The sequence below is a fragment of the Hyperolius riggenbachi genome, chromosome 12 (assembly GCF_040937935.1).
Source record: "Hyperolius riggenbachi isolate aHypRig1 chromosome 12, aHypRig1.pri, whole genome shotgun sequence".
NCBI classification, from domain to species: Eukaryota; Metazoa; Chordata; class Amphibia; order Anura; family Hyperoliidae; genus Hyperolius; species Hyperolius riggenbachi.
Genome location: NC_090657.1, coordinates 206,991,924 through 207,015,154, shown reverse-complemented (window position 1 = coordinate 207,015,154; position 23,231 = coordinate 206,991,924). Strand labels below are relative to the sequence as shown.

The 23,231-nt window shown below is 43.0% G+C and overlaps 1 protein-coding gene across 1 annotated transcript in view; it reads left to right on the top strand.

Moving 5' to 3' along the window:
- The window catches only part of LOC137541037 (myosin-3), a gene marked incomplete at its 5' end in the record, with an annotated part of 96,806 nt that overhangs the window by 27,717 nt on the left and 45,858 nt on the right, over positions 1 to 23,231 (top strand). The window contains 13 exons of the mRNA XM_068262180.1: positions 3,588 to 3,651; positions 6,477 to 6,575; positions 8,821 to 8,924; positions 9,517 to 9,655; positions 9,919 to 10,037; positions 10,123 to 10,272; positions 11,041 to 11,211; positions 12,252 to 12,561; positions 15,515 to 15,585; positions 17,191 to 17,278; positions 17,366 to 17,483; positions 19,635 to 19,758; positions 22,604 to 22,740. Of these exons, the coding sequence (XP_068118281.1) occupies positions 3,588 to 3,651; positions 6,477 to 6,575; positions 8,821 to 8,924; positions 9,517 to 9,655; positions 9,919 to 10,037; positions 10,123 to 10,272; positions 11,041 to 11,211; positions 12,252 to 12,561; positions 15,515 to 15,585; positions 17,191 to 17,278; positions 17,366 to 17,483; positions 19,635 to 19,758; positions 22,604 to 22,740 (1,694 nt within the window). The remainder of the gene's footprint in view (positions 1 to 3,587; positions 3,652 to 6,476; positions 6,576 to 8,820; positions 8,925 to 9,516; positions 9,656 to 9,918; positions 10,038 to 10,122; positions 10,273 to 11,040; positions 11,212 to 12,251; positions 12,562 to 15,514; positions 15,586 to 17,190; positions 17,279 to 17,365; positions 17,484 to 19,634; positions 19,759 to 22,603; positions 22,741 to 23,231) is intronic.

The window sequence follows — 23,231 nt, the reverse complement described above, 5'->3', positions numbered from 1 at the left end:
AACTTATCTAAACTTAGCATGCCTAAACTTATCATGCCTAAACTTATCATGCCTAAACTGAGTTTAGGCATGATAAAAATGGTTATCACGCCTAAAGTCTCTAACTGGGTTAGCACCGCTTTGTGAATCGAGCCCTAGGAATACAAGGGGGACACACACAATACAAGGGGACACATGCAGTACAAGGAAGACACACGGAATACAAGGGGGACACACACAATACAAGGAAGACACACGGACACACACACTACAAGGGGGACACACACAATACAAGGGGACACATGCAGTACAAGGAAGACACACGGAATACAAGGGGGACACACACAATACAAGGGGGACACACATAATACAAGGGGGACACACACAATACAAGGGGGACTCATGCAGTACAAGGAAGACACACACAATACAAGGGGGAAACACATAATACAAGGAAGACACACGGACACACACAATACAAGGGGGACTCATGCAGTACAAGGAAGACACATGGAATACAAGGGGGGCACACACAATGCAAGGGGGACTCATTCAGTACAAGGAAGACACACGGACACACACAATACAAGGGGGACTCATGCAGTACAAGGAAGACACACGGAATACAGGGGGGACACACACAATACAAGGGGACACATGCAGTACAAGGAAGACACACAGAATACAAGGGGGACACACACAATACAAGGGGGACACATGCAGTACAAGGAAGACACACAGAATACAAGGGGGACACACACAATACAAGGGGGACACATGCAGTACAAGGAAGACACACAGAATACAAGGGGGACACACAATGCAAGGGGGACTCATGCAGTACAAGGAAGACACACGGAATACAAGGGGGACACACACAATACAAGGGGGACACATGCAGTACAAGGAAGACACACGGAATACAAGGGGGACACACACAATACAAGGGGGACACATGCAGTACAAGGAAGACACACAGAATACAAGGGGGGCTCATGCAGTACAAGGAAGACACATGGAATACACACAATACAAGGGGGACTCATGCAGTACAAGGAAGGGTCACGCAGTACAAAAGGGGACACACTCAGTACAAGGAGGAAACAGAGTACAAGGTGGACACATGCAATACAAGGGAAACTCATGCAGTACAAGGAGGACACATCAGTACAAGGGAAACTCATGCAGTACAAGGAGGACACATGCAGTACAAGGGGGACACATGCAGTAAAAAAGTGACACATGCAGTACAAGGGGGAAACAAGAGGTACAAGGGGAACATAATAATTGGGGAAGAAGCTTCACAAGTTGGCCCTGTACCATGGATGAACCAGGTTCGGTATACTTTTTCTCCTAGGTGCATCTTACGGGCAGAGGCTTGTGAAATGTAAAAGTCATGAAAGAAAGTTAGTTATACATGCTGAGATACTTAGAGAAAAGTATATAATGAACAGCCTGACAATCTCGCTGAGATCAGGGATCTGAGATGAGATACAGCAGTCCGTTACTGTCCTTATTTGCCTTTACTGTGGTTTGTTACTAAAAAAATGAACAAGGGCCCTAACGCACTGAAAATTGCGATCACATATACACTGTGAAGCAATGAAGATTTTCTCGTGACTGCACAATTGTGATCATGACTTCAAATAGAAAATAATGAAGCAGGAAAAGAATTTTAAAGTATACCCGAGGTGGCATGTGACATGATGACATAGACATGTGTATGTACAGTGCCAAGCACACAAATAACTATGCTGTGTTTTTTTATCTGCCTGAAAGAGTTAAACACCAGGTATGCAAGTGGCAGTTCCTGTCAGGACAGTTTGACCATCACTGAGAAGAAATTACAACTATAAAACACTTTTCTAGCAGAAAATGACTTCTGAGAACAGGAAAGAGATAAAAGGGTCAATAGTTCATAGATTTTAGCTCTGGCATACTTCAATGAATGTGTCATTGATCAGTAACAGTAAAAACATACAAAGTAGATTTAAATATAAAATAGAACTGTGGAATACCTTATAGAGTCATTTTAGGAGAAGGGTAATAGATACAGTTGTTTATTTCATTCGTTTATTTTCATCTCGTGTGTCCTTAAAGGATCACTTTTTGCGAAAATTTAAAATACAAAATAACACATTAGTAAAAAGTACATTTCCCCCAGAGTAAAATTTGCTATAAATTACTTTTCTCCTATGTTGCTGTCACTTACAGTAGCAGGTAATAGAAATCTGACAGAACCGACAGGTATTGGACCTTTATTCCTTTATTTCCGAAAGCACTTAGTAAACAAGCATTTGCTAAGTCCAACTGCCATAATAGTGCACAAACAGGTGGAGGGTTTGACAGCCTGCATCGTTGTATAGATCCCTTCCAGGGAGTTCTTTTCTACTAACTACTGTAAGTGACTGAAAAGTAAGTTATAGCTCATTTTACTCTGGAAGAAACATACTTCTTATTTGTACGGGTTTACATGTATTTTACCTTTTACAATTTTCCGCGTTAGTGGTACTTTTAAATTGGGCAATTGCAAAGAAAAAAAAAATCACATAGCACCACAGTTACCATGTTAATCACATTGGCCCTTGCGGACGGCAAATTACATCCAATACAAGAATAGGAAATGCAACAACCAATGGCCTCGATTTATGATTGTCTTTGTGATAACTTTTTCCAGTTCGTTAAATTACCAAATTCAAAGTTTATCAATTTCTAGTCGTATTCATCAAGGTTTTTCCGCATTCGGTGTGAATTCGATAAAATATAGGTAACAATGCGGTAACCATTCGGTAACGTGTCGATATTTCCATTTTACAGCGGTAATGTAACACAAGGCCATAAGATTCCCATGGAATTGTGGGTAAAAAGGCAGTCCTTTGAACACCACATAGCAACATTCCGAATAGGGCTTAACACCTGGACCAGGATTCTGTTAGTGGTTTGGGACAATCCCACAATTTCACCAGCTGCAGCTTGATAGGAGCCTTTTCTGAAAAAAATGTAGTGCAGCTAGCAATTTAGTTAACCCTGGCACTGCCTGTGTTCTCTTACAAGGGGATTCAAGAGAAATGCGGATGTCCTGGTATAGCAAATAAATCCATTCTCTTGCAAATTGCTATGGTTCTAGACCTTATTCTTGTCCTTCTGCACCCTTGAATCACTCTCAGCGGATAAATAACCACTTCAAATGGCTCCATCTTCTCTGTCAGCAATGATCTGACAGGAATAACGACAGAGCAGTGAAGGAGATAGCTTATCCTAAATTTAACGCTAAACCACACCCACTTTCATTTTCATGAATTGTACTTTCTTCTGTTTTATCGCATCATTACCGAATGATTACCGAATGATTACCAAATGCTCGCTAGCAGCTGTAGATAACTGATGAATCCTGAAATCAAGTTATCGAGTTCGGTATTTTACCGAGCCTGTCGGTAATTGATTCGATAAGTCTTGATGAATCGAGGCCAATATCCCCTAACAATATCAGAACTCAGTGCCAAGGGTATTGCAGTGCTGGTGAATGAGTTTTCTGATATGTATACTGTTTATGCCATGCATGGATATGTATATGGCTCTCATGACAAAATTGTTGCTGCAACTTACAGGGTAAATTTATCCGGATTCACTTCGGGACTACCGGAAAACTGGCCTCGGCAGATATCGAAACATGTGAGTATTTGTTCACATACCATATACACTACAACATGGATAAGGCTTAAAGTGAATAGGGAGCAATATTTTAAAAAATAAACCAGATACTTACCCATGGAGAGGGAAGGCTCTGGGTCCAATAGAGTCTTCCTGCTCCTCTCCCGGTCCCCTCGTTCCAGCGCTGGCTCCCCGGTAGCAGTATTCCACCAATTTGGTCAAATACGTCTCTCTCTGCCGCGAAGGAGGCTTCGGAAGTCTTCGGGAGCCTGAGTGCTCCGAAGACAGGCCTCTCCATTCTGCGCATGGTGAGCGCCCTCTCTCGTGCACTCGTGTGTGTGCAGTATGGAGCCGCCTGTCTTCGGGAGGACTCGGCTCCCCAAAACTTCCAAAGTTCCCCGCGGCGGGGGATTTAAACGGAAGAGCCAGCGCTTAACATTGTAGAACAGGAGAGGAGTGGAAAGGCTCTATACTCTATAGGACGCAGAGCCTTCCCTCTCCTTAGGTAAGTACCTTGCTTTTTTTTTTTTTTTTAAATCGATTCCCATTGACTTTAAAGGGGGGGGGGGGGGGGGTTAGTGTTCACTGTTGGATTTAGGAGAAATGTGATATGAAAAAAAGAAAAGGGTATTTCTGCTGGTTTCCTTCTTTACTGTTTCTGTGGGATGCTAAATGTGTTCTTGTCGATCGATAATCTCCAACATGTCTGCTTCCAATCGATAAAGTAATAGATTATGAGATCAGTACTGCACAAGATCTATCGCTTTATTGATCGGAAGCAGATCGAACACGTAAGAAATTATCAATCAATGTGAAGTGTCCCATCAATCTGACGGGAAAATTGTATGGTGTGTACAAGGTATAAAAGTGGGCTAACAACACAATTTCCATTGACTTATTCTTTTTAAGTTCGCCCTACAGAATTCAATTTAGTCATTCGACAGAATGATCTATTTGTTAATATGAATCTTTTGTGGAGTGGAATGCTAGTCTCCTGTTCACAGATAGTGAATTCTCTTTTACTTGGGAGGAGAAAAAGTTGTTGTTTTGCTTGCTTGCCTGCAACCGATAACAAATTAAATTGTGATCATTCTGATCAAGTCATTAATTTGTTTTACTTACTTGGTTTTAAGACCAGTCTTACACCTGGCCAATGCATTGCGGTGCTATGCTCCAGCCCCATTGCACCACAACAAACTTCATTCATATGACCCTGAGGCAGAGTGCGCCAACAACGTCATATGCATGGCGCTGCCTCTATGCACACCCATCGCCACCCCTCCCCGAGTAACATACTCCCTGTTGGAGAGGAAGTACATCACTGGGATTCCCAGGTTCCCCGGCGTATTTGTGTAGTTCTGCACATGCGTGTCGCAACACTGCCGGCGTGAAAGTACTGCGCATGCGCGATTGAGCTCGGAGTCCCTTTGAAGTGGACTCAAATTAAAAATACAAGTTTTCAGAAATAAAATCTATTTTCTAACTTATAATAATAAATAGCAGCCTTTTTTCAGCTACATGATGACAAATATAAAATACAAATATAAAATATCTTACATTTATTGGTGGAACCCCTCCCTTGCTTTCATATTGCCGGACAGAATCTGGCAGACTGGTGGAGGAGATGAAACTAAAAACAGGCTGCTACTGATGATGTCACAGGGGAGGTGATCTCAGGGTGTGTGAGATTTCACATAGATGACACCCCTGTCAGGGAGGGTAGCTGATGAAAAACACACCCATGATCTAAAACCTCCACTAAGCTCAGAAGTAATGGCTGCCACCTGTATAACCCTAGTTATAAAAAGAGAAGGGTGAAAAGCATGCACTGAAATGATCATAGGCTTGAGGGAGTGTTTATTTATCTTTGTATGTGTCAGAGTGGTGCAACTAAATATTTTGAATTAAAAAATGTTTTGCTTTGGGACCGCTTTAAATGCAGTCCACTCTGTCGCCACAGTTACAGGCTGTTGTCTTTGCAGCAGGTCAGCGGCCGATCGGGAACTTCCGTCGTGACACGATACGTGTGCCAGCCCGATTGCCTTGCAATGTTGTTGTTGCATTAGCAAAACAGGATAATGCAACGCACACTTGCATGGCAAGTGTAAAAGGGGTCTAAAGATCGTAATTTCTTTAAATGGATTCCTATTGAAATTTGTATACAGTTTGGAATTGAGATGTATGTATGTATGATTCATCAAGCTGTGCTGCTAAAGCAGTGCAGCTTAATGTGCAGTAGAGCATGCTATGCACGCCTTACATAGCAGCGCACGTTGCCCTGTAATGTGTGTGCCTTTCTTAGTTACGCGCATTGCTTCCTTAGCAACGAGCGTAACATTAACTGCGGCCAGTCCTGCTCCTGTGAAGTATCGCTACCGCGATGCTTCACTTGAGGCCGTTACTGTGTTAATTTACATTGTTGTAAAAATGTAACACAGTAGTGGCCATGAGTGAAGTATCGTGGTAGCGATACTTCACCGGAGCAGGACCGGCCGCAGCTACTATGCGCTATGTTGTTACGCACGTTGCTAAGGAAGGCATGCTCCTTACATGGCAGCGAGCGCTGCTATGCAAGGTGTGCATAGCACACACTACTGCACATTAACCTGCATTGTTTGCTCCAGGCAGTGGCCTAGAATGCCTATGCCTAAAAACGCCGCTGCTCAATACTTAAAAAAAAACAACTGCATAAATGCAATCAAAGAGACAAGTGAGAGTGTGATATGAGCTTAAAGCCAGGCTATACAAATATGTAAACATTGGTAGATGGTCCTCTGTATTTGACTGATATTTGGGGTTGTTGTAGCCTTTATTTCAGCTGTGTTTATCTTTTTCTGTCCCTCCAGATCTGCTGGAGAAGTCCAGGGTCACCTTCCAGCTACCAGCAGAGAGGAGCTACCATATCTTCTACCAGATCATGTCCAACAAGAAGCCGGAGCTCATCGGTAAAAGGGCGGCGGGGCTAAACAAGCATCCCATCCCCAGTGGTGTTGGGTGGGCGGGAGAGGATATGACTTCTCCTGGGTTTTCTCCTAGGTGTTACTTTTGCACCTTATAAAATGTTCAGCACAGAAGCCCGCAGCACACAGTGATGTAGTGAAATCCAAGGAACTTTATTGCAGCACATCCAAGAGACAGAAAAGGCAGCTTACACCTTTCAAACACACAGGTTCTTAGTCATAGCTTGCCATATACAAACAGGAAATTGCATATATACAAAAGACTCCGCCCAAACACCTGGAAGGTAATAGGTCTTGCCAACACCTTAGGGTCTATACAAAACAATTGACTGGAGTCAAATGTAGATGCATAAAAACAATGTTATGTCACTTTAACACAAAACGTTAAGATCCCACCTTGCTTTCAAACCATTATCAAAATAATCTTGACAGTACTTTTTCAAATACTTTTCAGAACTTTTTCAATTGCAAAGTGCTGAAAAGGTACAATAAAAAGAAGATGAAAATGTTCTCCTAGGAGAAAACTCAGGAGAAAAAGTCAGTTGAATAAAGGCTAATATAGGCCTCAATTCACTAAGATCATGCTGGAGATAATAAGGCAAGAGAGTTCCTTAAGTTACCTCCTCTGTAGTTAATTTACCTCCTCTGTAGTTAATTTACCTCCTCTGTAGTTAATTTACCTCCTCTGTAGTTAATTTACCTCCTCTGTAGTTATTTTCACATGCAGTTAATTAACAGCCTGTCTTTAAAGGGATACTGTAGGGGGGGTCAGGGGAAAATGAGCTGAACTTACCCGGGGCTTCTAATGGTCCCCCGCAGACATCCTATGTTGGCGCAGCCACTCCCCAATGCTCTGGCCCCACCTCCGGTTCACTTCTGGAATTTCTGACTTTAAAGTCAGAAAACCACTGCGCCTGCGTTGCCGTGTCCTCGCTCCCGCTGATGTCACCAGGAGTGTACTACGCAGACACAGACCATACTGGGCCTGCACTGTGCGCTCTTGATGACATCAGCGGGATCGAGGACACGGCAACGCAGGCGCAGTGGTTTTCTGACTTTAAAGTCAGAAATTCCAGAAGTGAACCGGAGGCGGGGCCGGAGCATCGGTGAGCGGCTGCGTGGGCACAGGTTGTCTGCAGGGGACCATTAGAACCCCAGGGTAAGTTCAGCTCATTTTCCCCCGACCCCCTTACAGTATCCCTTTAACTCTGGAGTTATTTTAAGGATTGAAGAGTTAACTTAAAGACAGAAGAGTTAACTTTAGGTTTGCCTGAGGTAAAATGTTTCCTGAGTACTACATGCCCCATCACCATGGTAACAACTCTAGAAGAGTTATTAAAGACAGGAGATAATCTTAGTGAATTGAGGCCATTGTCTATTATCTCTTGCATTTTCCTCCATAAGTTGCTAAAAAAAATAACCATGGCTACAATTCCTCTTTAGGCCTGACAGTAGTAAGTAGTTAGTGTAAATGTACTCCCTAGGTGACCTAGGTAAATTTTTAGGGTCTAGTGCGTTTCCTGAGGTCTAGCTGATCCCCTTCTGTCCTTTTCGTACCAAGAAGCTCAGATAGCTAGCATATTGCCTAGTAGCTGCAATTAAACATCCCCAGGGAGTCCTCAGGGAGAAAAGCGCTATAAACATGTTATTATTATTACCGTATATTATTACCACCACAATACTAGTCACAACAACTACTGTAGTTGCCATGATAAGCGAGTAGTAGCTGCACCTAGACATTATTACAACACTAGCCACAGCACAGCATTTACCATAGTTGCCATGGATAGCAAGTAGCAGCTGCAACTAGCCATTAATACAACACTAGGTTCAATGACTAGTTTCTCTGATTAGGGAGAAGTTGATATGTGATTTGGCTGTGAATCCATCTCTGCTTCTGGTTCTACAGAATGGCCAACAGAACTACAGATACCAGCCACAGTGACTCCTAGGGATCATGGAAAGTATAGTATTATGTCTAACAGGAACACATCCCAAAAGCTTTACTGCTAGTACAGTGTAATGGTGCTGGAATAATGGTCGTCAGTATATTAAAATCTATCTAAAGTATCTGCAATCTTTTTAGTGACCCTCATCATGAGTAGGGTCAGGAATGTGTACGGGGGAATTTTTTATGAGCTTACAGTTACGCTTTAAATGTCAATACTGTAAAGAATGTGTTCCTACAGAGGTGGTAATATTCTCTTACTTCTCTTATTGTTTATTACAGACATGCTTCTAATCACCACAAACCCGTACGATTTCCCGTTCATCAGCCAGGGTGAAATCTCTGTGGCAAGCATCGATGACACCGAGGAACTGATGGCCACAGACGTAAGAGTATAGGTGTAACTATAGGGGAAGAAGTCCCTGCAGCCACAGGGGGGCTGAGGGAGGGGGACACAACTTCTAATCTTCCCACCTTCCAATACATGGCCCACCACAACAGAGCAAATGTTGTTGTGGCCACACTTGTAATGGGGGGGGGGGGGTCATGGTGGCTACACTTGTCTGAGGACGAGGTCATTGTGGCCACACTTGTTATGGGTTGGAGGTCATAGTGGCCAAACAGGGGGGAGTCATAATGGCCATACCTGCTAAGGGGGAAAGCCATGGTGGCCACACATGTTGGGGGGGGGGGTCACAGTGATCACATAGAGGGGAGGCGTTGGTGGTCACACTTGATACAGGGGAAGGTCATAAAGGCTCAAAGTGGGTAGGTCATGGTGGCCACACTTGTTATTTGATTCCCAACAGATTGTTCTCCTGGCCATGAAGATCACCATAGGCGAAGGTGTTTACATGTTTGTGGTTGCTCCATCACAGTTTTCTTGGTTATCCCCCTTAGTCTATCTTCATAGATGCTGCTGTGACAGAGATTATATTCGTGGAAACACGTCACATTATGTACACTCTGAAATTGCAGAACGCTATTGATATCCTGGGCTTTACTCCTGAGGAGAAAGTCGGAATCTACAAGCTAACGGGTGCAGTCCTGCATTACGGTGTGATGAAATTCAAGCAGAGGCCACGAGAAGAGCAGGCTGAGCCTGATGGTACTGAGGGTGAGTCTATCTATCTATCTATCTATCTATCTATCTATCTATCTATCTATCTATCTATCTATCCTATGGTTTTCGGAAGAGATTTTTATGTGAGAAGAACAGAAGGCTTCTCTGTATAATGCACACTGGTCCCTTTTAATATTTTTGTGGCTATCCAGTAAGGAAGTACACACAATGAATGCCTTGTACATTAGAATATCCCAAGGCAACCAATCAAAATTCAGCTTTGGCATACAGTTACAGTAAAATTCTCTTTTTCCCAGTGGCTGATAAGACGGCGTACCTCATGGGCCTTAATTCTGCTGATTTGCTGAAAGCGTTATGCTACCCCCGTGTGAAAGTGGGTAACGAGTATGTGACAAAGGGACAGACTCCAGAGCAGGTAAGTGACAGCACTCAGAGCCAACCCTCTGTTCATCTGTCCCTTTCTTATCTGCTACCAACATTAACTCATTCCTGCCTTCCAGGTGCACCACAATGTGAATGCACTGGCCAAGTCGGTGTATGAAAAGCTCTTCTTGTGGATGGTGACCCGCATCAACCAACAACTGGACACTAAACTGCCCAGGCAACATTTCATTGGGGTGCTGGATATTGCTGGATTTGAGATTTTTGAGGTAAGAAAATGTGGCAACAAATCCTAGAAGGTTGGACAGGAGACCCCCTACTTTAGAATATTATTTCTGCCTGTCAGCTTCAGTTATGACTTATACTCCTAACATTAACTTACCTGCAAGGTTTGGATATCTTCTCATTCTTCAGTTTCTGCCCTTCTGTGCTAGTCCTACCATTTGCAGTCAGTTATTCAGACTGTCTACTGTAATGCACTATTAGAAGGTTTTCTACACCTCATCCCCTTCATACATGTGCACAATAATTTCCTAAAAACACCACCCACATGACCTGTATTCTGTTAAAATCTCTCATTCCTCACATAGGCCACCTTGTCACATTCATGACTATTTGTGAAATTCTTCTGTACCGCAACTCTCCTTCTACAACCCTTAAAACCTTCAGAGACATCCATACCAAACAATTATTTAGAACGAGCTAAAAGGAGAACTCAGAAGTAGGGTGGATGTTCGAATTCGGATTATTGACATTTAGAAACCAGAATTAACCCGTCACCACATGTCAGCACCCAGACACGTTGACAGGGTCAGGGGGAGTCCACTTAATTGCGCTTCACATTGAGCTTCACGTGACTCACGCAAGTCCATATAGTGTTCGTACGACGAGTTCTGCTGACTGAGGTCAAAAGCACTGCACTTCTCTCAAACAAGAGAACTTTATTGAAGCTGCTAATGAGTTAAATTCCTGTTGAACCCAAACTTGTATTTTAGGCATATTTTCGGATCCTCGCTAATAATCTGCATTTCATGTAGTTCAACAGCTTGGAGCAACTGTGCATCAACTTCACTAATGAGAAGCTGCAGCAGTTCTTCAACCACCACATGTTCGTGCTGGAACAAGAGGAGTACAAGAAGGAAGGAATTGAGTGGGAATTCATTGACTTCGGCATGGACTTGGCTGCCTGCATTGAGCTTATTGAGAAGGTATGTGCGAGATTCCAGAATTATTTGGGGTTTGTAGTACACCTGACAACTCAGCTGAGTCCAAAGCTGGATTTTTGTTGGTTACTCTCGCCCTAATGTACAAAAGCTGGAGGCCCTTTGTGATACAACAAACCTGATCTAGATTTATGAAAACTGTTATTTGGTGGTAACATTTACAGCTCTCTCCCGGGTCATGTCAGATGACAATGGAGATAGCTAAATGGTTAGAGAGTTGGCAGATGTGTAACTGCAGTAGCTTACAACACCTGAGATCGTGGATACAGAGGCGCCAGTTAGAACAAAAAACGTAAAAATGGTAAAAATTAGATAGTGGTGGACTTACCCTGAGTAGTCGGACACAGGCTGTCTATTTTCTAAAGTGGTTCTTTATTTTTAAAAAGAAACAGCAGCAACATTAGTGGCTCTACTTGCGACACGTTTTGCGGGTGTACCTGCTTCCTCAGGCAAAATAAGGTGGAGCACCTGCTTATCCAAACATTTATGGCTTGGCCTCGTTTTTTCTACTTTTTTTGTCTTGCAGTAGATTACACGCTCCTGCAATGAGAACTTTTTGTAATAAGTCTAGGATAATATTTTGCTCTGTACATGCTGCACATGATTACAGTTGCATGACTCCTATTGCACTGATAGTATATAGCAAAACACCACTCTTCTCCTTTGCAAAAGATTAGAGATCAAATTACCACTTGTGATTAGTCACAAATGAGGGGGCATTAGACAGGCTAAACTCTCTAAATACATACAGGGTGCATTTCTCTCTGTTTTCCTTCTGTCCTGTGCAAAAGTTCCCAGTGTATCTTATTTTCGGATAAACACGGTAGTAGCATGATACTGCTGTGGGCAGATCTCTATAGAAGATGCAGTTTAGGATTTTGATTGACTTCGGGTTGCGAACAGGTAACTCTGCTTATGTGCAGAAGTACAATAATCCTTATAGGCATTCTTCAGAAGTGACAATCCCTGTGAGTTTGTTTGTCCTTTAGTAAATTATATCTAAAACCAATCATTTCCGTCAACAGCCAATGGGCATCTTTTCCATCCTGGAAGAGGAGTGTATGTTCCCCAAGGCAACAGACACATCCTTCAAGAACAAGCTGTACGACCAACATTTAGGCAAGTCCAGCAACTTTCAGAAGCCAAAAGTAGCCAAAGGCAAAGCTGAGGCTCACTTCTCTCTTGTCCATTATGCTGGGACTGTGGACTACAACATCAAGGGCTGGCTGGAGAAGAACAAGGACCCACTGAATGAAACAGTGGTGGGACTCTACCAGAAGTCATCCATGAAACTCTTGGGCAATTTGTATGCCACCTACTCTGCAGCAGATGGAGGTAATTGAGCATATGGTAATGTCTGCTGTAACTGGGAGTGCTTGTGCATGTCAGTGTGGTTGATGACATAAGATTCTTTTCAGACTAATCTCACCTTTTGGATTAGATTTTTTTAGTAGAGTGAGTTTCTCATGATTTACATTAAAGAACTTTTGAGGCCACGAAATAAATGTAGTTTTACTTAACTGGGGCTTCTTCCTGCCCTTAGAAGTCATTTGGGTCCCTCAATGCAGCTCTGATCCTCTCCAGGGTCCTGCTAGTGCTAATGGTGACCCCCAATGGGTCGGCATCTTCTGCTTGGGCGTAGCTTTGATTCAGCATCAGACCCTTTAAGGAAATCTTAAGTTGGATTAAAAAAAATGATTTTAACCTTACCTGTGGCTTCTTGCAAACCCCTGGAATCCTCCTCTGCCCACGACGCCGGTCTGTGTCCCTCTGGCCAGCAGTGGCAACCCCCACTAAGCTTCCTCATCACGCTTCCGCGGGCTGGGAATATTTTGTGCAAGTGCAGTACGTGAAACTCGCTGCATGCGCAGAGCGCTCCTGGCCGCAGGAGCGCAATCAGAGTGCTTGGGGCCGCGCATGAGCAGTAGCTGCTGACTGGCAGCGACTAGCCAGCTTTGCGGGGGTCGCTGCTGCTGCCCGGAGGGACTTGGACCAGCCTCATGGGCACAGGAGGACTCCAAGGGGCTGCAAGGAGCCCCAGGTAAATTCAACTCATTTTATCTTTTAACCTAAAGAGAATCTGAACTTAAAATAAAAAGTCAAAATAACCATACACAGGTCATACTTACCTCCCGTGTAGTCTACTCATCAATCTTTCTCCTCTCCTGCGTCCCATTTGTCCACTGTGATCAATGGAATTCTCTGTCTTCCCTTGTGGCCATTACCCCATAACAACTTCCTTCCTGGGCAGCACACTGTTAAACTGTAATATCACCCACTTGAGCCATAGGGAAACATGGACATTACCTTGCACATTTAGTTGTAACTGATAGCTGCTGATATATAACTGACAGAAACCGGTATATTTCAGTTCTGCCAAAATATTGTCAGAATTGGAAGTGATCGCTGTAAGAAGAAAATGGTGAGCTTCTGAGAGGAAGTGACGGTGAGGTTATTATTTAATATTCATTTGCAGCTATGTCATGTGTTTATTTTAAATAATTTTACTCAGTACAGGTTCCCTTTAAGTCTCCCTTTAAAGAGACACTGAAGCGAAAAAAAAATGATGATATTATGATTTGTATGTGTAGCACAGCTAAGAAGTAAAACATTAAGATCAGATACATCAGTGTAATTGTTTCCAGTACAGGAAGAGTTGAGAAACTCCAGTTGCTATCTCTATGCAAACAAGCCATTAGGCTCTCCGACTAAGTTAGTCATGGAGAGGGCTGTTATCTGACTTTTATTATCTCAACTGTTCCTGGACTATTTACTTTTCCTCTGCCAGAGGAGAGGTCATTAGTTCACAGACTGCTCTGAAAGAATCATTTTGAATGCTGAGTGTTGTGTAATCTGCACATATTATAGAATGATGCAATGTTAGAAAAAACACTATATACCTGAAAATAAAAGTATGAGAATATTTTCTTTGCTGCTAATCTTCTAGTAATTATTCATAGTACACAACCAATTCACTATATCATATATTTTTTTTTTTGCTTCAGTGTTTCTTTAAGACATCTCCAAGACATCTGGAGATGTCCAGTTATATGTGCTTATCTTGGTAAATATGCATGTCTAATGGCCGAAAAAAAAAAGCTTCAAGCAAAACCTGGAGTGAGGAGGAGAGAAACATTTATATACTTACCTCAGTAGTTGGAAGCCTCTGGATGGTTCATAAGCTTTCTTTCTGGAGCTTTCCATCGCACAGTCTCTCTTCATGTTCTGGCCATGCTCCCGGACATGGACAAGGGCATCCGGATTGGACATGTACAAGTAAGGTCTGTGTGCATAGAACAAAGCCATTCATGCACAGCTTTTTTCCTCTGTGCACAAGTGGATAGTCTACTAGGCATGCTTGGGCTTTACTCACACATGCTCAGTACAGATGTGTTTGTCCACAGCCGTCCTCACTGCCAAAAGACACTTATGTAACTCACTGAGTAAAATCGGTATATAGGGTCCCTGTGCTGGAACAGTGGGCTGTAGGAGGATCTAGTAAGCCTCTGGCCCATCCAGAGCCTTCCCACTAATCTATTTTTTTTTTTAAGTTACTTCAGATGCTCTTTAAAGTGTACCTGAGATGAAACAGGTACAAGCATTTATACTTGCCTGGGGCCTCCTCCAGCCCCCTGTGGGCCGTGGGCTCCCTCACTGACCTTCCGGGCTGCTTCGTTCTCCCACAGTGTGGCCTGGTAAATTTCTTCACTGGCCCAGTTGCTCTCCACTGTACATGGACTTGCCAGGGCCGTGCATGTAGCTTACTGTGGGAGAACGGAGTGGCCCGGGAGGATGGCTACGAAGCCCACAGGGGGCTGGAAGAAGCCCCAGGTAAGTATAAATGCTGGTACTTGTTTCATCTCAGGTTTTCTTTAAGAAGGCAAATGTGTGTGCCTGGCACAGGAGTTACGACAGGGGTCATAACCGAGTGATGCAGGCCAGACCAATGGTAGCCCATTCTCTATGTTTGTTCCAGGATCCTGTACAGCAGTGGTACTGCCTGTTTGCATTATTCATATGGTTGTAGTAAGGCGCATGCGGTACCTTTTACATAGCATCTCAAAACACCTCACACATGCTCTTTGCAGACATGTTGGAAAATCATTGAACCAATTACAGGAGTTTCTAAAAAACAAATGATGCTGAAGTGGTCAGATGATTTTAATACTATTTAACTACAAGGGTGACGTGTCCAGAAACTGTTTTAATTTACTTAAAAACAACAAAACATGTATATATATATATTTTTTTTTTAATCTATATTTTATTTTTTCTTCAAACATGGCAGAAGGCGGAACTACCAAAAAAGCTGCAAAGAAGAAGGGTTCATCTTTCCAGACAGTGTCTGCGCTTTTCAGGGTAAACCTGATCCTTATTATTACTAAAGCATTTAACTTCCTCTCACAAATGTCTCTTCCTAAGACAAGGGACACACTTGTCTTTCAGTTCTCTGCATGCGTTTTCTGCACACCAGGGGCTTATCACTAAACCGTGATAACTCAAATATTACACCTTATCAAAGTTATTACACCTTATCAAAGAAATCACACCTTATCAAAGTTATCACACCTTATCAAAGCTATCACACCTTATCAAAGTTAACACACCTTAACAGAGTAGCATTAGTTCCCTGCCTAAGCCCCCCCCCCCCCTTATTTTTTGGATGATATGTATAGGGAGCTGTAAATGAAGGAGGAGAAGGGTTAAAGGCAAAATGCATCTTAAAGTGGATATTTAGACTAAGAAAATAAAATGCAGGTCTTATCCTGTAATGCAAAATTATAAGTACCTCAGGTGTCTTGTCCTCTGAAGTCGTCCCGAAGCCCCTGAATCAGCCTTCTTCCAGTGCGTAGCCCCACCCCCTGGAAAAATGCATATGGCAGATTTTTAGAACAGGGGGCAGGGCTAAGCACCAGATGCAGGCAGATTTGGGGGACAAGACACCGGAGGTAATTATAACTTTGCCTTACCTGCAATTTACTTTCTTAGGCTGGAAATCTGCTTTAAAATGAACCCGAGTTGAAAATAAACTGATGAGATAAACAATTGTATTTATCCTCCTACTCCTAAAAATGACCTTTTTTTCTGAATATCCCATGGTTTTATTTTAACTGGTTCCGGACAGCATTAATTGAAATCTACATCCTGTAGGTGGCTTCGCGGCTCTGACAGGACGTAGATTTCAACTACACCGCCGCACGCTACTGCCGCTATTGATGATCTTGCTGTTCTCTCCCTGACGCAGTTCACTTGCCCTGCTGTCTATATGACGGCAGAGCTCTGTGAGCCGGGCAGGAGCCGCTTTCATTGGCTCCTGACCGCTGATCACTGAGAGCCAATCACATTGGCTCACATTGATGTACAGAGTCAGGAGCCAATGAAGGCAGATCCTGACCGGCACACAGAGCTCTGCTGTCAGCGACAGCAGAGAGAGGGGCCTGCCTCAGGGAGAGAGTGGTGAGATCGGCGGCAACAGCGGGTGTGCGTGGCGATTTGTCAGGAACGCCGTTTTGTGTTACCAACAATCTGTGGTGCTTAAGGAGCTAGAGACTATTGGTACGCAAAGGGTCAAACATTTACAAAGTAGATTTAATGTTTTGTTGTCTCTGCTCAGTGGCCTATTAAACAGCCTATTAAGTGGCCCGGAGTGAAAATACATGGACTATTGAAATTTTTTCTATCTCTCGCCTGTACTCAGAAGTTGAATTCTACCAGGAAAACTTTTATGGCTGTAATTTGCTCAGTGATGTTTACTATATTCCCGACAAGGTACCTACTAGACAGAAGCTGTCACTTCCATGCCCGAAAATTAACTCTTTCAGTCAGCAAAATAAAACAAGTAAAACCGCCTGGTTATTAATATGTTTTGCCCTCTACATACACTTTTTATCTCATCATGTCACATGTCCCCTCGGGTACACTTTAACTCACAATTGTGATCAATATCAATATTGCTCCCTACAGGAGAACCTCAACAAACTGATGTCTAATCTGAGGACCACACACCCTCATTTTGTGCGGTGCCTTATCCCCAATGAGACCAAAACTCCAGGTAATGTTTTTAGGCGTGCTAGAGAGGTAGGATGATTACCCAGAATTCCATGTGTCCATAGGGATGACAGTGGCTTTCTGCTTCCAGGTGAAATGGACCACCACCTTGTCCTGCACCAGCTGAGGTGTAACGGAGTGCTAGAGGGGATCCGAATTTGCAGGAAGGGATTTCCCAACCGAATCCTCTATGGGGACTTCAAGCAAAGGTAAGCCTGATGTTCTGTGAAGCCTGATATCTCTACATTTATCCTGACTAAAATGTAGCAGTCACTTGGGATGAGCAAATCTTTACAAATCAGATTTGCCCATTTTGGTTTTGTGAACCTACTGTGCATTCACAATTCATTTGTGAATTTCACATTGACAGTGTAAATTGCTATCATCACCAAATTTGCTACGTATATCAATAGTGAGAACATGTCAAAAAAACTTTCAAAAAAGCTCTTGCATTTTTGGAGAAAATCTACTTTAACCACTTTATCCACAAGTCAGTAGATCTACGTCCTCTGTGACTTCATCTAAGCCACAAGTCAGTAGATCTACGTCCTCTGTGACTTCATCTAAGCCACAAGTCAGTAGATCTTACGTCCTCTGTGACTTCATCTAAGCCACAAGTCAGTAGATCTACGTCCTCTGTGACTTCATCTAAGCCACAAATCAGTAGATATAAGTCTTGTAGCAGAAGCAGTGCTGTGCAGGATTGGGCTTGCTCCTGTGCACATTTCTGGCACTATCTGATGCAGCACTAATTGGTGAACGGGAATATATGTTTCCCGAGCTAATGAGATTGATTTTTACTATTAAAAATACTTTTATTTTCTCATTTCATAGTGAACAATACACTCTGTAGCATTATTTCAGAATCAAATATCTTCACCATAAATTGTGACCGGAACATAATCTAAGTTTTGTGATAAGCGGTAAGAATATCCAAACAAAATTTGTGTTTTTATCTACAGTAGCACTTTTTATTTTAAAACTGGAATTGGTAAAACTGAGAAATAAACGTTTTTCTATTTTTTTCTTTGTTTTCCCATTAAAATTCACAGAAAACAAAATTGTTCGAGGGGGAAAAAATGGCATCCAATGAAAGCCTAGTTTTGAACAAAACAATATATATTTCATTTCTGTGTCCTAAGTAGGGATAAAGTTATTTCTGATTAAATAAGGACATAGCTAAACTGTCAAAACTGCTCTGGTCCATAAGTGGGAAAAAAAAGGTCTGGATGCGAAGTGGTTAAAATTTAGGTGGGGAAACACATTTTTAAAGGAAACCTGAGGTGAATAACACGTGAGGGTTTTTATTTATCGGTGCTTCCACCAGCCCCCTGTACTGCATATGGTCCCTCGGATTCTATCCGGCCCCCACAGTTGCTCCATGAGTAGTGCATGCGCAGAATGCTCCTGCCTACGGGCGCACAATCAGGGGGAGCGCACAGCCAGTGACTAAAAGCCAGTCAGGGAATTTCTCAAGAAATGGAGAATGGCTAGATCAGTGTTTCTCAAACCTGTCCTCGTGACTCCCCAACGCTGCTTGTATTGCAGACAACCTCACCTATGCAAAGGTGGGGTTATTAGTGTCTCAGCCAGGTGGATTCCATGTAGCTGAGACACATATTAAATCAACCTGTACATAGGTGAGGCTGCTTTGAAAGCATGCACTGTTGGGGATTCATGAGGACAGGTTTCAGAAACACTGGGCTAGATGGACTACAGGGGGTTTGAGGAAGACTCGGGTAAGTCTAAATCCTTAGGTGTTGTCCATCTGAGAAACACTTTAAAGTCAATGTTACCCGATCTAAAAAAACAAAAGTCAGATACTCACCTAAGGAGAGGGAAGGCTCTGAGTCCTAATGAGACTTCCCTCTCCTCTCCCGGTGCCCGGTCCCGCTCAGAATCCCCCGTAGCAGTATTCAACCAGTTCGGTCAAATACTGCCACTTCCGCCGCCGAAGGGAGGTTTCAGAAGTCTTCGGGAGCGCTCGGGCTCCCGAAGACGGGCCGCTCCATACTGCGCATGCGCGAGCGCCCTCTATGACGCACTCGCGCGTGCACAGTATGGAGCCGTCTGTCTTCGGGAGTCTTAGTGCTCCCGAAGACTTACGAAGTCCCCCACGGCGGGGGATTGGAACGGGGGAGCCAGCGCAGCACGGAGGGCACCGGGAGAGGAGAGGGAGGGCTCATTAGGACCAGAGCCTTCTCTCTCCTTAGGTGAGTATCTGACTTTTGTTTTTTTAGATCGGTAACAATGGCTTTAAACAGGAGCATTGTCTCATTTAAATAGTTGTTAAATCTGACCTGATCTGGAAATCAGTTCAAATTATCCTTCATTTTCATCACTTTTCTATGATTTAACAGGTACCGTATATTGAATGCCAGCGCTATCCCTGAGGGACAGTTCATAGACAGCAAGAAGGCCTGTGAGAAGCTCTTAGGCTCCATCGATATCGATCACAACCAGTATAAATTTGGACACACTAAGGTAATGCCTCTGGATTTGTAGCAGTTATTGTGGATGCAGTGAAGTTTTAGCAATTACTTTGAATGCGCGGAACAGGGCTGTACCCAATGGCGTAGCAATAGGAGATGCAGAGGTTACGACTACATTAGGGCCCCTCGGGCCAAAGGGTTACGCTAGGGGCCCTCCCTCAATTACGCAATAGAGGCACCTGCTAGTTGTTCAGAACCTTTACTGGTGTCTTACATTGATGCCAGATGTTCAGTTTATTGGTTGGAATGATGAAAGCTGCTGGACTTTCGTCTAGGTCTGGGAAATGTTATTCCCCACTGTGATCCTAGCTTTCGATTCCTGCTCCTTCCATACAACTTTCCTAGACGTGCTCTTATGCAATCTGCTGGCTAAAACTATGTAGTGCATGCTCCTGGTGAAAGCGAACCCGCGGTGAGGGTGATATGGAGGCTGCCATTTTTATTTCTTTTTAAACAATACCAGTTGTCTGGCAGTCCTGTTGATCATCAGTAGTGTCTGAGTCACAACCCTGAAACAAGCATGTGGCTAAACCAGTCAGACTTGAGTCAAACACCTGATCTGCATGCTTGTTTAGAGTCTATGGCAAAACGTCCCGCGAAAGTGACGGGACCCGGTACCGGCGTTAGAGGCAGCGTAGGACGACGGCGTGGGAGGGATCCATGCAGATGGGGCTGGAGGAAGCCCCAGGTATGTATAAAATCTTTTTTCATTTTCCAGGTCGTTCGTCTCTGGTTCTCTTTAAAGACATGTCTCTAGCCTCCAGGCTGTTGATGTTATTCCATTGCTATGCTTTGAATGAAAAATAATGGATCTTTCATTTAATTCAGTAAAAATTGTAAGTACTGTGTTTACATGTTTGCCTGTAACATCTGGTGTTGCCCCCTCTGGTAGGAGCAACTTCAAGATGGCTCTGACATCAACTGCGAAAAATGTATAGTATTTCCATGTCTCTATGCAGAGTTTATTCAGATGTAAGATGCTCCCAGTTACACCACAGTATCTCTATGGAATTTAGATCTGTGCTCTGATCTGTGCTCTGAAATCCTTCCTTTTTAATTTTTTTTAGCAATTTCTCAGTGGGTTTAAAGAGTAACTGTCAGGCTGCAAAAGCTAATTTAAACCTCTATTCTCCTGTGTTAAACAGTTTAGAAGGAAGCCAAAAAGGCAATACTGAAGTTAAAAATCTCTCTTACTTTGACGCTTGCTGAACAGCAAGGCTGGTTATTCCCAAGCTACTAAGGAGGCCGCCAGGCCGCATAACATACTGCAAAGCATTCTGGGGCTGCTTCTTCTCCCCACTCTGCACTACCTTGGGTCCTCCCCCTTCATTTCCCTATCACGCCCTAAGGCTGCTTTCACAGTGGGAAGTTACAGGCTCCATGTTACAGCAGCTTGTAACATCACAGCAGCATTGACAAAGCACAGGGCACATGTTCCGTTAGAGTATACTGAATGAGTCGCTATTGTTCCTAGCCACATGGCTAATTAATATTCACTGCACAGTAGTGTTGTCCGGATCATGAACCATTAGGATCTTTGATCCTGATCGAATCATCATGAAGGAGGGAGGATATTACATCACAATTGGCTTCATAGTAGACAGCCAAACATGGAACCTGCCATGAGCTGTTAGGACCATCATTCTCTGCAAATACTATATAAAAATTCTGTGAAATCCAAACGTGGACAGTGAAATGCATATGTAATGTAAGTACAGCCAATATTTAGCTACTGATATATGTGGTTTTTTTTTCTCTGAGACTCCTATACCTAACAGCTCCTCTTTAAAGAATCATTAGGGTTATTGTTATGCTGAGAAATATAGGAAGTTTCTCATCTTTTGGTCACAGTGGTCACAGATCCAGTCAGCTAGTGCCTATCATCCACAAAGTTCACCACTTCTTGGATTATCTCAATAACATTCAAACTCAGCTGGAAGTTGACCTTGCAGCATAACAATAAGTTTGCAAAAAAGGAGATGTCACACCAATGGCTCTAGCAATAAGCTTCTGTTGGAGAATTAGGGCAACACACTAAAAATGTAGTGTGTGGCTAGAGCCATCGGAGTGCCATCCTCAATAGCATGCATGTAGAAAACTTCTCGCACCATAGGTATGCACATCGCATATGAATTCACATTGACTTCCATTAACCGTTCTGAAAGAAACACATTTTAATGCAAAAAAAGTTCAGTTTTCCATGATGAGTGATAGTAGTAAAAATGTTTCTGTACCGTGTTAGCCAAACAAATTATGTAGGTAGAAAAAAACAAAGTCTTGTAAAAGTAATACCTTTTAATGGCTAACTGATAAAGTTAAATAGTGCAAGCTTTCTGGGATCTAGTCCCCGTCTTCAGGCATATTTCCAGATGTTAGCTGTAGTAAAACACTGATGCATGTAAATAGTAAACACAAAGATGGCAGTTGTGCTGGTTACTGTTTAGCAGTTAGATGTCAGGTGATCAGCAGGCTGGAGCCCATGAGCTCATGCAAGCAAACATGAAATCTAGCAGGTTTCTGGAGATCATGAATCCAAGTAAATCATGTTGCATAAGGAGTCATGAATCCCATGATGAGTGGGAACCCTCCCTCAGACATTTATTTTATCATCTTGTGTTCTGAAGTTGGGCTTTATGGGAAGACGTTGCCTGTTCAGGTTGACAGTTTAAAACCTTTTTCACTAGTTTTATGGACACCAATATGATAGATGTCAATTTCTGTGCCCATTCCCAAACTCATTGACAACTGTAGCATTCTCTAAAGACCAGCATATCACTGACAATGCCTGTTGGTTTGGGGCATTTCCATACTTTGTTTTTATTCTGTTTTTTTTTTAGGTGTTTTTCAAAGCCGGTCTCCTGGGTACTCTGGAAGAGATGCGCGATGACCGCCTGGCCCTCCTCATCACTCGCACACAGGCCTTGTGCCGGGGCTTCCTGATGAGGCTGGAGTACAAGAAGATACTGGATAGGAGGTAGGGATCAGGCTGAGCTGCAGGATGTTTTTTTATGATAGCAAAGTAGACCAGGATATTCCCCAATGCTACAGGGACCTGGCTAAGTCATGGAGAACCAGAAACTCCAGGAGACTTTGTAGAGGACCAAAAGTCCATCCCCACCGCCTCTCCCCCAATCACTAAAAAACCTATGTCAGGTACAAATTTGACTTCTTTGTAGGAACTCGTCTTCATGTAAGCAAGAAGTAATACCGACAATGCATTACTTGTGGATGTAGACCTGATTTACAAGAGTATAAAGGGAAGACTTACATATTCACTCACTGTTCTGAACTGGATCATAGCACATCATTAGCTTTTTAACCTTACAAAGGTATATATATAATCCAATGAGTCATGCATTATGTGGCTAATTTGTTGCTCATGTGATGTTGAGTACTTACAAATACCTTCTATTTAAAAAAAAAAAAAAAATACTTTGCATATTCACCATGTGACATTTTTGTTGT